General features: G+C 45.5%; 1 protein-coding gene across 1 annotated transcript in view; it reads left to right on the plus strand.

The window, feature by feature from the left end:
* The first annotated feature begins 3,231 nt into the window (after window positions 1-3,231).
* sh3bp5lb (SH3-binding domain protein 5-like, b) overlaps window positions 3,232-15,314 on the plus strand; it is a 28,949-nt gene continuing 16,866 nt past the window's right edge. The window contains exons 1-4 of the mRNA XM_055877341.1: window positions 3,232-3,851; window positions 4,211-4,273; window positions 5,154-5,282; window positions 12,272-12,433. Coding sequence (XP_055733316.1) covers window positions 3,603-3,851; window positions 4,211-4,273; window positions 5,154-5,282; window positions 12,272-12,433 — 603 coding nt within the window. The 5' untranslated portion in view covers window positions 3,232-3,602. The remainder of the gene's footprint in view (window positions 3,852-4,210; window positions 4,274-5,153; window positions 5,283-12,271; window positions 12,434-15,314) is intronic.

The raw sequence follows: 15,314 nt of genomic DNA on the forward strand, positions 1-15,314 counted from the left end.
GTCGAGAGCCGTCGGCCTGCCATGAGCGTCGAGAGCCGTCGGCCTGCCATGAGCGTCGAGAGCCGTCGGCCTGCCATGAGCGTCGAGAGCCGTCGGCCTGCCATGAGCGTCGAGAGCCGTCGGCCTGCCATGAGCGTCGAGAGCCGTCGGCCAGCCATGAGCGCCGAGAGCCGTCAGCCTGCCATGAGCGTCCAGATTCGTCAGTCAGCCAGGAGCTGCCCTTCAGCCAGAAATGGTTATATACCCAGAACTGCCCCTCAGTCCAGAGCTGTCTCTCTGTCCGGAGCTGCCTTTCAGTCCGGAGTTGCCCCTCCATTATGATCTCCCTCTCTTTCTTGATCTACCTCTTTATTCTTATCTATCCCTCTGTCTTGATTTATTCCTCTGTCCTGGTGCTGTCCCTATCATGGATGTTACAAAGAGGATTTTGTGGGATATGGGTGGACATTTTTAGGGGTAGATGGAGGATGGGATTGACTATGGTGGGGTGGGGACCTCGCCCGGAGCCTGAGCCACCACCGTGGTTAGATGCCCACCCAGACCCTCCCCTAGACTTTGTGCTGGTGCGCCCGGAGTTCGCACCTTATGGGGGGGGTTATGTCACGTTCCTGACCTATTTATGTTAGTTTGTTATGTGTGTTAGTTGGTCAGGACGTGAGGTTGGGTGGGCATTCTATGTTTTCTGTTTCTGTGTTGGTTTTGGGTTGCCTGGTATGGCTCTTAAGTAGAGGCAGGTGTTTGGCGTTCCTCTAATTAAGAGTCATATTTAGGTAGGCGTTGTCACAGTGTTCGTGGTGGGTGATTGTTTTCCGTGTCTGTGTAATTGTTTGCACCATACGGGACTGTTACGGTTTGTTCGGTTTGTGTAGTCTAATTGTCCTATTCATGCGTTCTACTTGTTTTATGTAAGTTCGTCGTTTAGGTCTGTCTACACCGTTTGTTGTTTTGTTAGTTTAATCAAGTTCGTGTTTTCGTTTAAATAAATATGTGTTCAAACTTCGCTGCGCCTTGGTTCCCTCAATACTCCTCCTTTTCGGTCGAAGAGGAGGAGGACCGCCGTTACAATACTATTCATTGTGATCTAAAATATATATATTTTTTCCTGTGTCTTGGCAACCTTAGTGTTTTTTCGGGCCAACTAGGGTGTAAATGTAAATTATTTATTAAGGAAAATAATGAAAATGTTTTCATTTTCATTGTAAACTTAAACGACTAAAACCAGATATAAAGTAGAAAGATAATGAACCTATATATATATATTTTAATAAGATAATCTTTGAGAATTTACAATCACCAGAAAGAAAAGAGAAGCCCGTACACTGCTCTTGCTAGTGCCAATGGCCACGCCCACCACCTAAGTCTCACTTTGATCCATAAAAAATCCTGACTCTCTACTCTGAGGCACTTTCTAAATACAGGCCCCAGGCCTGTATTTTCTCCTGCATTGTCCAAGGGATCTCTAGCTACTCCCTGAGGACTTACAAAGCTGATTGATTTCTTTGGGCTTCATTTTCTTCCCCCAGTAGGGTTATGACTGACATAAGGGGGCCTGTCCCTGTAGGATAACACTCAGTCAATACAGGCTGTGTTTTTATGTGTGTTGTGAGTTGTAACCCCTGCTCTCAGATGTGCTGTAAACTGGAATAGAGTGAAAGAGTATTGATGTTATCTGCCAGCTACCTGCGTCCGATTCATTCTTTCTGTGTGTCTCGCTCCTCTCTACTGTACCTCTCGCTCCTCTCTACCTCTCTATCAATCTGTCCATCTCAGGATTGCTGTATAACCAGTTCCTCTCCCGGGCTGACTTTGAGGTGTTAAGGGACATTGCTCAGGTCAGATATCTTGTTGTTTTATTTTCTCTCACTCTCTCTCTCTCTCGCTGGCTGTCAATGAACTCACCAATGAACGTTATTGTAATGAAACAAGGGAGGAACTTGAGGTCTGAGGTGTAATTCTAACCTATGACGTTGGCTCCAGCTCCAGCTCAAGAGACATTACTGCTGCTTTCTTGTGGGGAGCAGGGATTAACCATGCATAATAAAACATACTCTTAAATGAATTAGCCTGGCTACCGTCTTCTACCCATCCTCTGACGTTTTGAACTATTAAAACGGGTTGTAGATCAACAAATGTTAGAATTCCATTACCATTATTAGCCTAACATGCAGAAATATGTCTGACCTCCCTGGTCAAAAGTAGTGCACTATATAGTGCTATTTTGAGGCGCAGGCTCTGTCTTATCACTTTTAACACCCACTCTCTCTCTGTCTGTATCTGTTCTCCAGGGCCTGGGTTGTCTGGTGTGGCAGAACGTGGCTCACAGAGTGATTGTGGTTTCCCCCGCAGGGACACAGCGAAGTCAAGAGGTTCTGGAAACGACAGAAGAGTCACACTTGATAACAAAGGGGCATGAGAGAGGGATCAAGAGAGGAAAACAGAAGGGGCATGAGAGAGGGATCAAGAGAGGAATAATGAGATATATATATATATATATTTTTGTACATTAAATTATATTTTTCCATAAGGAGTTGGCTAGGAAAGACTGGTATCCAGGCTACAGGGACTGGTATTGGGAAAGACAAAATGGAGTAAGCAACTGCAAGTGCTTTGTTTCTGTTTTTGTTGTTGATATTGTCCATTGTCTCTTTTTGGGTTGGTGGGCAAATAAAATGATATGAAGAAATGTATGACAATACCTGTAATTTTATGCATTACCAGCAAACCTTTCAGACATGAGTTGTATGAATTTCCTTGAATGGGCTCCCGAGTGGCGCAGTGGTCTAAGGCACTGCATCTTTGTACTATGAAGCTTATCTACAGACACTCTGGTTCAATTCCATGCTGTATCACAACCGGCAGTGATATGGGAGATCCATATGGTGCCGTCTGCGTTTGGCCGGTGTAGGCCGTCATTGTAAATAAGAATTTGTTCTTAACTGACTTGCCCAGTTATATAAAGGTTCAGTAATTGCAGAAGAGCCATACATAAAAATGTGGGGATTTAACATGCACGTCTGCTATTTAATGTTTTCCCAATGTAAAAATAAATAAAAATACTGTATAATATGATTAAATCAAACATATCAATGAAACCATTTCTAAAAAAAAATGTCCACAGCTGATACATTCGACACCACAGGGCAGGCGATTGATACAAAGCTTGTTTGACAGCCACATGAATGTTTAATGCCTTCAATCTTATGTTTTTTTTGCTGATTTCACAAGATGTCAGAAGGACCGGTTTGTCAAAAGTAATTGTACTGGTTCAAACTACAGAACAGATCTTGTAATGACGTAATCTGGCGTAAATGGAGCTGTATTTTGAGCTAGATAGCCACGTACCTGTAAATTCAGCGCGATACCAGCTAATAGCTAGCTAACCTTAGCTAGTTAGCCAGCCAATTAAAGCAATGGCTTGATTACAGCATTTAGCTAGCTAACAACAGAGACCTAGCTGCTAGTTTAGCTAGGAATAGTTGCTCATTGCAAACGTGAATTTCCGACATGTGGTGCACGTAGCACGTATTTTCACATTTATACGATTTGCATAAATTGACGCTTCGCCTCTGGGCGAGCGAACCCCAAAACACAGTCGGCCACAAATGGAACCAGAGAGCTCGCTTGAAAGGTCATTCGGTTCTGGGGGTCCCGAACCGTCGGACATACGCGAGGAGACCCCCGGCGAAGAGGCTGAGGATGGGGACAACAGCATCCTGAGAGAAGGAGGAGGGAAAGAAAACACTCTGGACAAGATGAAAACAGAATGTGAGGTTGATGGTGTCACTGGGAAAAAGATTGAGGCTGCTAATGAAGAAGGCAAATATGAAGAGGAATTGGACCCTAGAATTCAGGCAAGTTTAGACTTTTAATGAACGTGTCTGTAGTACAACGGCCTGTACAGTATCTGACTTCTTTCATGTTTTTCATTGCAAACCCATGCTCCAATACTGCTTATATTCCACTGTCAATATAGCTACATTAGCTGTAAATAACCATAGGCAAACTGAATGTCAGTATTGCATCATTTAGCTTAAATGCAATTTAAATCCCAAATCTGCATTGCAAATGGCTTCCACAATTTCACAGGGATTTCTTTCATAATTATTGTAATGAAGATTATAGCCAGGCCAAACCCAATATGAAACATTCTCTCTTATTGTGATGAAGGTCAGTCCCAATACTAAACCTTTACCTTTTTTTTCTCTCTCAGGAGGAGCTGGAGCACCTCAATCAGGCCAGTGATGAAATCAACAAGTTGGAACTGCAACTGGATGTGAGTGAGCTCTTTGTCAGCTAGCCCAGAATCAAATCTAACATGTCTGGGGAGACTAGGCCTATTTGTCCCAGAACAGACTTATCAGCCACACAACCCAACACGGCACGGTGTCTGTATGACTGATAGTCATATACACTGAGTATATAAAACATTAAGAACACCTGCTCTTTCCATGACCGACTGACCAGGTGAATCCAGCTGAAAGCTATGATCCCTTATTGATGTTATCGACACTTCAATCAGTGTAGATAAAGGGAAGGCGAAAGGTTAAAGAATGATTTTTAAGCCTTGAGACAATAGAGACATGGGTTGTTTATGCCATTCAGAAGGCCACACATACAAGAACTGCAACGCTGCTGGGTTTTTCACGCTTAACAGTTTCCCGTTTTTATTTCAAGAATGGTCCACCACCCAAAGGACATCCAGCCAACTTGACACAACTGTGGGAAGCGTTGGAGTCAACATGGGCCTTTCGACATGCCCCGACAGGGAAAAAGGGAACGTTTGTTATACCCAGTGTATGCTAGTGCTATACTTTATGAGCTGTCTTTCTTGGGGTTTAGCCTAGTCACTCTTTCTCTTGGTGTTGACATAGATAATGTCATGTGATTCAGGTCTCACTAAGCCGCAAGGTCCTCGTCAACACACTGTTAATTCACTGCACACAGTAATGTAAAGGTTTACCTTTTCACATGTTGTAATTGAGCAGAGGTCAGAGAAGCAGTGTGCAGGAGATGACTTACTTCCCTTGCCTCAAGGTCTATTGTGAAGACCTCTTGAGGATGTTATTGGAGTGATATCATTTGATGGTAGCCTATCAATTACAGTACTGAGCTATGGGGAATAGCTAACTGGGGAATGTTTCTCTCTCCTTCAGGATGCTAGGTCCAGCTACCGGAGGATCCTCACTGACTCAGCCAGGAAGCTCAATGCTCAGGGCACCCAGGTAGGGACCTGCATTGAGAAGGCCAGGCCCTACTACGAAGCCCGCAGACTAGCCAAAGAGGTTGGTGTTTATGTGGGGTTGTGTGTCGGACTGGATTTGTGTTTTGAGTGGTTTGTGGGTGCTCATCGAAAGGTTTTTAATATCTCTGGTGTGGCAAAATAGCCATTTAGTTACCCAGCCTCTGTCAACCTACAGTGCCTTTGGAAAGTATATATTGTTACAAGGTTACAGCCTTGTTCTCAAATTGATTAAATTGCCCCCCCCCCCTCAATCTACACACAGTACCACATAATGACAAAGCAAAAAACATTTTTTTTGGAAAATGGCGTAGAAGAACATGGCTGACATTTTACATTATCCCAACCAATTGTGCCATTTAATTTTTTTAGCGTTTTGTGTAACTTTATTTTTTAACTTATTGTGTACGTAATGTTGCCGCTACCGTCTCTTATGACCGAAAATAACTTCTGGACTTCAGAAAAGCGATTACTCACCACGGACTGGAAGAAATATTTTGATTTAACGAGTCCAACGAGAAGGATATCCTGCTTTCACGGGAACAGGCCCAGAGCCATGTCTTTTGCGTGAAGAAAAGAAGCCGGAAAAGGGGACGCAGATCGGGGATCCTTCTGAGAATCCGGAGGCGAGCGAGTAAACTCCCAGTGCCTTCCATTCTTCTTGCTAACGCGCAATCATTGGAAAATAACATTGATGACCTACGATTTAAGATGATCCTACCAACGGGACATTAAAAACTGTAACATCTTATGTTTCACAGAGAAGTGTCTGAACGAAAATACGAACAATATAGAGCTAGTGGGATTTTCCATTCGCCGGCAGAACAGAGACGCTACGTCTGGTAAGGCAAAGGGTGGGGGTGTGTGTCTTTTTGTCAATAACAGCTGGTGCGCGATGTCTAATATTTAAAGAAGTCTCGGTATTGCTCGCCTGAGGTACAGTACCGGATGATAAGCTGCAGACCACATTATCTACCAAGAGAGTTCTCATTTTGTATTATTCGTAGCCATATATTTACCACCACAAAACGAAGCTGGCACTAAGACCGCTCTCAACCAACTCTATAAGGCCATAAGCAAAGAAGAAAATGCTCACCCAGAAGCGGCGCTCCTAGTGGCCGGGGCCTTTAATACAGGCAAACTTAAGTCAGTTTTGCCAAATTTTTACCAGCATGTCACATATGCAACCAGGGGGGGGAAAATCCTAGACCACTTTTACTCCACACACAGAGACCCTCCATTTGGCAAATCTGACAAATTATATCCTCCTGCTTACAAGCAAAAACTAAAGCAGGAAGTAACAGTGACTCGCTCAATACGGAAGTGGTCAGATGAGGTGGATGCTACACTACAGGACTGTTCTGCTAGCACAGACTGGAATATGTTCCGGGATTCATCCACTGGCATTGAGGAATACACCATCTCAGTCATCAGCTTCATCAATAAGTGCATCGATGACATCGTCCCCACAGTGACTGTACGTACATATCCTAACCAGAAGCCATGGATTACAGGCAACATCCGCATCGAGCTAAAGGCTAGAGCTGCTGCTTTCAAGGAGTGGGAGACTAATCCGGACCCTTATAAGAAATCCTGCTATGCCCTCAGACTAACCATCAAACAAGCAAAGCATCAATACAGGATTAAGATTGAAACCTACTACACCGGCTCTGACGCTCGTCTGATGTGGCAGGACTTGAAAACTGTTACTGACCACAAAGGGAAACCCAGACGCGATCTGCCCAGTGACGCGAGCCTACCAGTTGAGCCTTTTATGCTCGCTTCGAGGCAAGCAACACTGAAGCATGCACGAGAGCACCAGCTGTTCTGGATGACTGTGTGATAATGCTCTCGGTCGCTGATGTGAACAAAACCTTTAAACAGGTCAACATTCACAAAGCTGCAGACCGATTACCAGGACGTGTACTCAAAGTATGCGCGGACCAACTGGCAAGTGTCTTCACTGACATTTTCAACCTCTCCCTGACCGAGTCTGTAATACCTACATTTTTCAAGCAGACCACCATAGTCCCTGTGCCAAGGAAGTGAAGGTAACCTGCATAAATGATTACCGTCCCGTGGCACTCACATCGGTAGCTTTGAAAGGCTGATCATGGCTCACATCAAAAGCATCCTCCCAGACACCCTAGACCCACTCCAATTCGCATACCGCCCCAACAGATCCACAGATGACGCAATCTCACTCTACACTGCCCTTTCTCACCTGGACAAAAGGAACACCTATGTGAGAATGCTGTTCATTGACTACAGCTCAGTGTTCAACACCATAGTGCCCACGAAGCTCATCACTAAGCTAAGGACTCTGGGACTGAACACCTCCCTCTGCAACTGGATCCTGGATTTCCTGACGGGCCGCCCCCAGGTGGTAAGAGTAGGAGACAACACGTCCAAATGGACAATGACCCCAAGCATACTTCCAAATTTGTGGCAAAATCGCTTAAGGACGACAAAGTCAAGGTATTGGAGTGGCCATCACAAAGCCCTGACCTCAATCCTATAGAAACTTTGTGGGCAGAACTGAAAAAGGGTGTGTGAGCAAGGAGGCCTACAAACCTGACTCAGTTAAACCAGCTCTGTCAGGAGGAATGGGCCAAAAATTCACCCAACTTATTGTGGGAAGCTTGTGGAAGGCTACTCAAAACGTTTGACCCAAGTTAAACAATTTAAAGGCAATGCTACCAAATACTAATTGAGTGTATGTAAACTTCTGACCCACTGGGAATGTGATGAAAGAAATAATTATCTCTACTATTATTCTGACATTTCACATTCTTAAAATAAAATTGTGATCCTAACTGACCTAAGACAGGGCATTTTTACTAGGATTAAATGTCAGGAATTGTGAAAAACTGAGTTTAAATGTATTTGGCTAAGGTGTATGTAAACTTCCGACTTCAACTGTATATAGTAGGCGGTGTCAGAGGAAAGCCCATAAAATTGTCAGAGACTCCAGTCACCCCAGTCATAGACTGTTCTCTCTGCTACCTCACGGCAAGCGTTATCGGAGCGCCAAGTCCAAGACCAAAAGGCTCCTCAACACCCCCAAACCATTAGACTGCTTCTACCCCCCACCCCCCCCCCACCCCCCATTGTACACTGCTGCTACTCGCTGTTTGTTTGTTACCTATGCATAGTCATGTCGCCCCCACCTACATGTTCAGATTACTTCAACTAGCCTGTACCCCTGCACACAGCCTCGAGTCTTCTTGGGTATGACACTACAAGCTTGGCACACCTGTATTTGGGGAGTTTCTCCCATTCTTCTCTGCAGATCCTCTCAAGCTCTGTCAGGTTGGATGGGGGCGTTGCTGCAGAGCTATTTTCAGGTCTCTCCAGAGATGTTCAAGTCCGGGCTCTGGCTGGACCACTCAAGGACATTCAGAGACTTGTCCTGAAGCCACTCCTGCATTGTCTTGGCTGTGTGCTTTGGGTTGTTGTCCTGTTGGAAGGTGAACCTTCACCCCGGTCTGAGGTCCTGAGCGCTCTGGAGCAGGTTTTCATCAAGGATCTCTCTGTACTTTTCTCCGTTTATCTTTGCCTCGATCCTGACTAGTGTCCCAGTCCCTGCCGCTGAAAAACATCCCCACAGCATGATTCTGCCATCACCATGCTTCACTGTAGGGATTGTGCCTGGTTTCCTCCAGATGTGATGCTTGGTATTCAGGCCAAAGAGTTCAATCTTGGTTTCATCAGACCAGAGAATCTTGTTTCTCATGGTCTGAGAGTCTTTAGGTGCCTTTTGGCAAACTCCAAGCGAGCAAACTCCAAGTGTGCCTTTTACTCTAGGAGTGGTTGCCATCTGGCCACTCTACCATAAAGATGTGATTGGTGGAGTGCTGCAGAGATGGGAGAACCCTCCAGTAGGACAACCATCTCCAAAGGAGCTCTGTCAGAGCGACCATCATATTCTTGTTCACCTCCCTGACCAAGGCTCTTCTCCCCCGATTGCTCAGTTTGGCCGGGCAGCCAGCTTTAGGAAGAGTCTTGGTGGTTCCAAACTTCTACCATTTAAGAATGATGGAGGCCACTGTGTTCTTGGGGACCTTCAATGCTGCAGACATTTTTTGGTACCCTTCCCCACATCTGTGCCTCGACAAAATCCTGTCTTGGAGCTCTACGGACAATTCCTTCGACCTCATGGCTTGGTTTTCGCTCCGACGTGCACTGTCAACTGTGGGACCTGATATAGACAGGTGTGTGGCTTTCCAAATCATGTCCAATCAATTGATTTTACCACAGGTGAACTCCAATCAAGTTGTAGAAACATCTCAAGGTTGATCACTGGAAACCGAATAAACCTGAGCTCAATTTGGAGTCTCATAGCAAAGGGTGTGAATACTTATGTAAATATGGTATTTCTGATTTTAATAAATTTGCTAAAATTTTCAAAACTGTTTTCGCTTTGTCATGATGGGGTATTGTGTGTGTATATTACTGGGGACTTTTTAGAAATGTATTTCATCCATTTTAGAATAAGATAACTATAATATATAATAACATAACAAGATGTCAAGGGGTCTGAATACTATCCGAAGGCACTGTATATTTGCATAACTTAATCCACACACATGAATATGTAAAAAAAAAAAAAATGTTTTCATTAAGATTCTTATATGAATTTAACCTCCCAAGTTGTTGTTATAAGCGTAGTACATGAAGCCGCCTAATGAATCATCCTTATTGATTACGTAAAACATTGGACCTTTGGAAGGTGAACTTTTCACCCCAGTCTGAGGTCCCTTGGTGAAACGGGGCACGAGTCCATGTTTAATCAGCATTGTGAAGGGTATTTTCCAAACTGTAATAGAACTAATGGAAATCTTTTAGTGTAACCCTCAGGGATCTAATTGAAACCAATATAAGCAAATCATGGATTGGAAATGTGATCTGGTTAGCAGCAACCAACCTCACGGCCAATGCTATGAAATGCAACAGAGAAAAGGAGAAGACACTAGGATCGGTAGGACATTTAGCTATGTCTGTGTCTGTGTCTATGCTTAAGGAGACTGGCACCGTGTGATCAGTGTTAGGAAGGTCTACAGTGTCTTCAGAAAGTATTCACACCCGTTGACTTTTTACCCACATTTTGTTGTTATAATCTATTTTGAATTCAGGCTATATCTTCTTTTCCCCCCTCACCCATGTACGCTCAATACCCCATAATGACAAAGTGAAAACATGTTTTTTTTAAAGAAATTTTGCAAAATGTGTTAAATGACAGCTGTGAGTGTTTCTGGGTAAGTCTCTAAGATCTTTCCCCACCTGGATTGTGCAACATTTGCCCATTTTTTTTTTTTTTTTTTTTTTTTTTTTATTATTTTCAAAATTCTTCAAGCTCTGTAAAATTGGTTGCTAGACAACCATTTTCAGGTCTTTCCATAGATTTAAGTAGATTTAAGTGAAAACTGTAACTCGGCCACTCAGGAACATTTACTGTCTTCTTGGTAAGCAACTCCAGTGTATATTTTTCCTTCCTCTCCGGCAACTGAGTTAGGTTTCCTTCCTCTCCGGCAACTGAGTTAGGCCGGATGCCTGTATCTTTGTAGTAACTGGGTTTATTGATGCATCAACCAACTTGCAATTAATAACTTCACCACGCTCAAAGGGATATTCAATGTCGGCTTTTTTTTATTTAATCTACCAATAGGTGCCCTTCTTTGCGAGGCATTGTAAAACCTCCCTGGTCTTTGTGGTTGAAATGTGTTTTTTGAAATTCACTTCTCCCCCGAGGGACCTTACAGATAATTGTATGTGCGGGTACAGAGTTGAGGTATTCATTCAAAAATCATGTTAAACGTTATTGTACACAGTGAGTCCATGCAACTTATGTGACTTGTTAAGCACCTTTTCCTCCTCCAACCTGTCTCTGTTTGCCTTAAGAAGTATTCAACCCCTTTGTTAACTCAAGACATTTCAGCTTTTCATTTTTCAATCCTTTTTTGAATTCAGGCTGTAACACAACAAAATGTGGAATAAGCCCAGGTGTATGAATACTTTCTGAAGGAGGTGTAGATGAGAAAAGTAGAAAGAATCTGGGCGGTATAATTTAGGTATAATTCAGGCATTTAGGTGTGAACTACGTCGACGTCTATTCAGGAGACGAGACAACCAAGCACTCCTTTTTTTTGGGTGATTTTTATTTTTATTATTCTGTCCACAAAACCGTTGCTTGGTTTGACCTGGCACACGTCTGACTGCTATTGAGCGAGACAGACGGTCAAGGGAACCGTGTCACAAAAAATGATTATAACTGGTGAAGCAGTCATCAATCTTTGCCTGACGACCCTAAACTTTGAGAAAGAGAAGAAGACCGAGGACGGGTCTATGGCAGACCTTGTGCGTCCATCCGACCCCGCCCCCTCCTGCTGATGCGGCCTCTCTGCGGGTACATCGGCTCTACCCTCCCCTGGGATTCTGAGTCACCTTGAGTGTTCCAAATGGCACCCTATTCCCTTTTATAGTGCACTACTTTTGACCAGGGCTCTATGGGTAGTAGTGCACTATGTATAGGGCATAGGGTGCCATTTGGGACCTACACCTTGTCTCGAAGTGCCCCTATCCTTCTCCCTAAACCAATATGGACAAATCTTCCCCCTCTCTGGCTTTGACATAATTTACCAACTAGCATGACTAGAATACGATGACGATCAGCTATTTTCATGGTTCACTTCTCTATGATTTGTAGCTGTTGCTGACGTCTTCTTGTTTTATAGCTGGTGACGGGGAGACTTCCTGTTTTCCTCACTGTCACCACCATCATTCTCCTGATTTTAGAGGCTAATCCTAACTTCCATTTAAATCAGATTTTCATTTAGTCATGGATTGATGTCAATGGGAATTACATTTTAAACTTTACTGTAAGTAAATATTCGCCACTTTAGTAATTGGTTTGTCGTCTGGTTGGTTGTGGTGTGTCTGTTACTGAACTTTTGATTTGGTTGTGGTGTCTCTCTTTACTATGATTCATTGTAGTGTCCTTAGCTGAACTGTGATTGGTTGTTGTTTTCATAGGCCCAGCAGGAGACGCAGAAGGCAGCGTTGCGGTACGAGAGAGCCGTCTCCATGCATACTGCTGCCAGAGAGATGGTGTACGTGGCAGAGCAGGGGCTCCTGGCAGACAGGAACACGCTGGACCCCACCTGGCAGGAGATGCTCAACCACGCCACCTCCAAGGTACAGACGGAGAGAGGAGGGGGTCCTCCAAGGTACAGACGGAGAGAGGAGGGGGTCCTCCAAGGTACAGACGGAGAGAGGAGGGGGTCCTCCAAGGTACAGACGGAGAGAGGAGGGGGTCCTCCAAGGTACAGAGAGAGAGGAGGGGGTCCTCCAAGGTACAGAGAGAGAGGAGGGGGTCCTCCAAGGTACAGAGAGAGAGAGAGAGGGGGTCCTCCAAGGTACAGAGAGAGAGAGAGGAGGGGGTCCTCCAAGGTACAGAGAGAGAGAGAGGAGGGGGTCCTCCAAGGTACAGAGAGAGAGAGAGGAGGGGGTCCTCCAAGGTACAGAGAGAGAGAGAGAGAGGAGGGGGTCCTCCAAGGTACAGAGAGAGAGAGAGAGGAGGGGGTCCTCCAAGGTACAGAGAGAGAGAGAGAGGAGGGGGTCCTCCAAGGTACAGAGAGAGAGGAGGGGGTCCTCCAAGGTACAGAGAGAGAGAGAGGTGGGGGTCCTCCAAGGTACAGAGAGAGAGAGAGAGGTGGGGGTCCTCCAAGGTACAGAGAGAGAGAGAGAGGTGGGGGTCCTCCAAGGTACAGAGAGAGAGAGGTGGGGGTCCTCCAAGGTACAGAGAGAGAGAGAGAGAGAGGTGGGGGTCCTCCAAGGTACAGAGAGAGAGAGAGAGAGAGGTGGGGGTCCTCCAAGGTACAGAGAGAGAGAGAGAGGAGGGGGTCCTCCAAGGTACAGAGAGAGAGGAGGGGGTCCTCCAAGGTACAGAGAGAGAGGAGGGGGTCCTCCAAGGTACAGAGAGAGAGGAGGGGGTCCTCCAAGGTACAGAGAGAGAGGAGGGGGTCCTCCAAGGTACAGAGAGAGAGAGAGGTGGGGGTCCTCCAAGGTACAGAGAGAGAGAGAGGTGGGGGTCCTCCAAGGTACAGAGAGAGAGAGGTGGGGGTCCTCCAAGGTACAGAGAGAGAGAGAGGAGGGGGTCCTCCAAGGTACAGAGAGAGAGAGAGGAGGGGGTCCTCCAAGGTACAGAGAGAGAGAGAGAGGAGGGGGTCCTCCAAGGTACAGAGAGAGAGAGAGGAGGGGGTCCTCCAAGGTACAGAGAGAGAGAGAGGAGGGGGTCCTCCAAGGTACAGAGAGAGAGAGAGAGGAGGGGGTCCTCCAAGGTACAGAGAGAGAGAGAGAGGAGGGGGTCCTCCAAGGTACAGAGAGAGAGAGAGAGGAGGGGGTCCTCCAAGGTACAGAGAGAGAGAGAGGAGGGGGTCCTCCAAGGTACAGAGAGAGAGAGAGAGAGAGCAGGGGGTCCTCCAAGGTACAGAGAGAGAGAGAGAGAGGAGGGGGTCCTCCAAGGTACACAGAGAGAGAGAGAGAGAGAGGAGGGGGTCCTCCAAGGTACACAGAGAGAGAGAGAGAGGAGGGGGTCCTCCAAGGTACAGAGAGAGAGAGAGAGAGGAGGGGGTCCTCCAAGGTACAGAGAGAGAGAGAGAGAGGAGGGGGTCCTCCAAGGTACAGAGAGAGAGAGAGAGGAGGGGGTCCTCCAAGGTACAGAGAGAGAGAGAGGAGGGGGTCCTCCAAGGTACAGAGAGAGAGGAGGGGGTCCTCCAAGGTACACACAGAGAGAGGAGGGGGTCCTCCAAGGTACAGAGAGAGAGAGAGAGAGAGAGAGGAGGGGGTCCTCCAAGGTACAGAGAGAGAGGAGGGGGTCCTCCAAGGGAGAGGACAGGTCGTAGCTATGGCAGACCAGGAGTGCTGATCTCTGAAATGCTTTATGAATACAGGGCCAGGGCTATTCAACTCTGGTTCTGGTGGGCCTAAAGAACATTTCTGGTTTCATCTTCTCTTTCTCATCAGGGACTGAGTCAGACGTGGTATAGCAGGTGAGTGGTTCACTACCAGGTAGAAAGAAAGCCACATTAGTACTTCAACCCAAAGTCCAGGAGTTGGTTATCTTTGTACTAGACAGTGAATACTTGTGGCTAATAGTGCTGAGAGATTAGTGCTTTTTGAGGTCCGTTTGGTTTGATAATTATTTTAAATATAAAATAATGTTGAGCTTTTTAATGGAAATTCCAAAGCCCAAAATAGTGAACATTCAATTGCCAAAACGTTGAAAATATTCCCTTGTCTCTGTCAGGTCCACGTGAGGTAGACCTAATTATTTTTAATGTCAGACTCTGCTCAGCCAGCCAGACAGTGTTATCGCTGTACTCCCCATACTGTCTGTAGTCATCCTATTTAGCTAGCCTGTCTAAGCGTGGGGCAGAGCTGTCTGACCAAATCATTTTACCACTTCTTCAAAGTAGATCAGGCATACTTTCACCAACTGTCTCTATCCCTCTCTCTCGTCTTTGTGTACAGTCAGTCCTCTCTCGTACAGGCTATGTGTATCTCTAATTTAAGGTAGCAGGCGTTTAAAGTCTATCCATCTTTGTCCGAGATGGAAATAACAGGCGCAATGGATTATGGTCATGTAGTTAATTACCACGTTTGTTTTTTGTTTGTTGCTGAACTAGGTTGAATATTTGCCTAATGAAAACTACAACTCCCTTCAGCGTCCCACATAGTTCTTGACTTCTCTCTAGAGAAGCAGCGCTTTGGGCTGAAAAACACCAGAACTAAGTGGAATTCAAATAATTTAACCGACATCGGTTAATTAGTTTAATAATCACAAAAAAAACTGACATTTCGGTTAATTGCTCAGCACTAATGGCTAAAGCTATATCTATGACAGAGGGTTATGAAGACCGAGGACGGGTCTATGACAGACCGTTATGAAGACAGAGAACGGGTCTATGACAGACCGTTAAGAAGACAGAGAAGGGGTCTATGGCAGACCGTTAAGAAGACAGAGAACGGGTCTATGGCAGACCGAGGACGGGTCTATGGCAGACTGTTTTAAGAA

This window comes from Salvelinus fontinalis, chromosome 22 (assembly GCF_029448725.1).
Source record: "Salvelinus fontinalis isolate EN_2023a chromosome 22, ASM2944872v1, whole genome shotgun sequence".
NCBI classification, from domain to species: Eukaryota; Metazoa; Chordata; class Actinopteri; order Salmoniformes; family Salmonidae; genus Salvelinus; species Salvelinus fontinalis.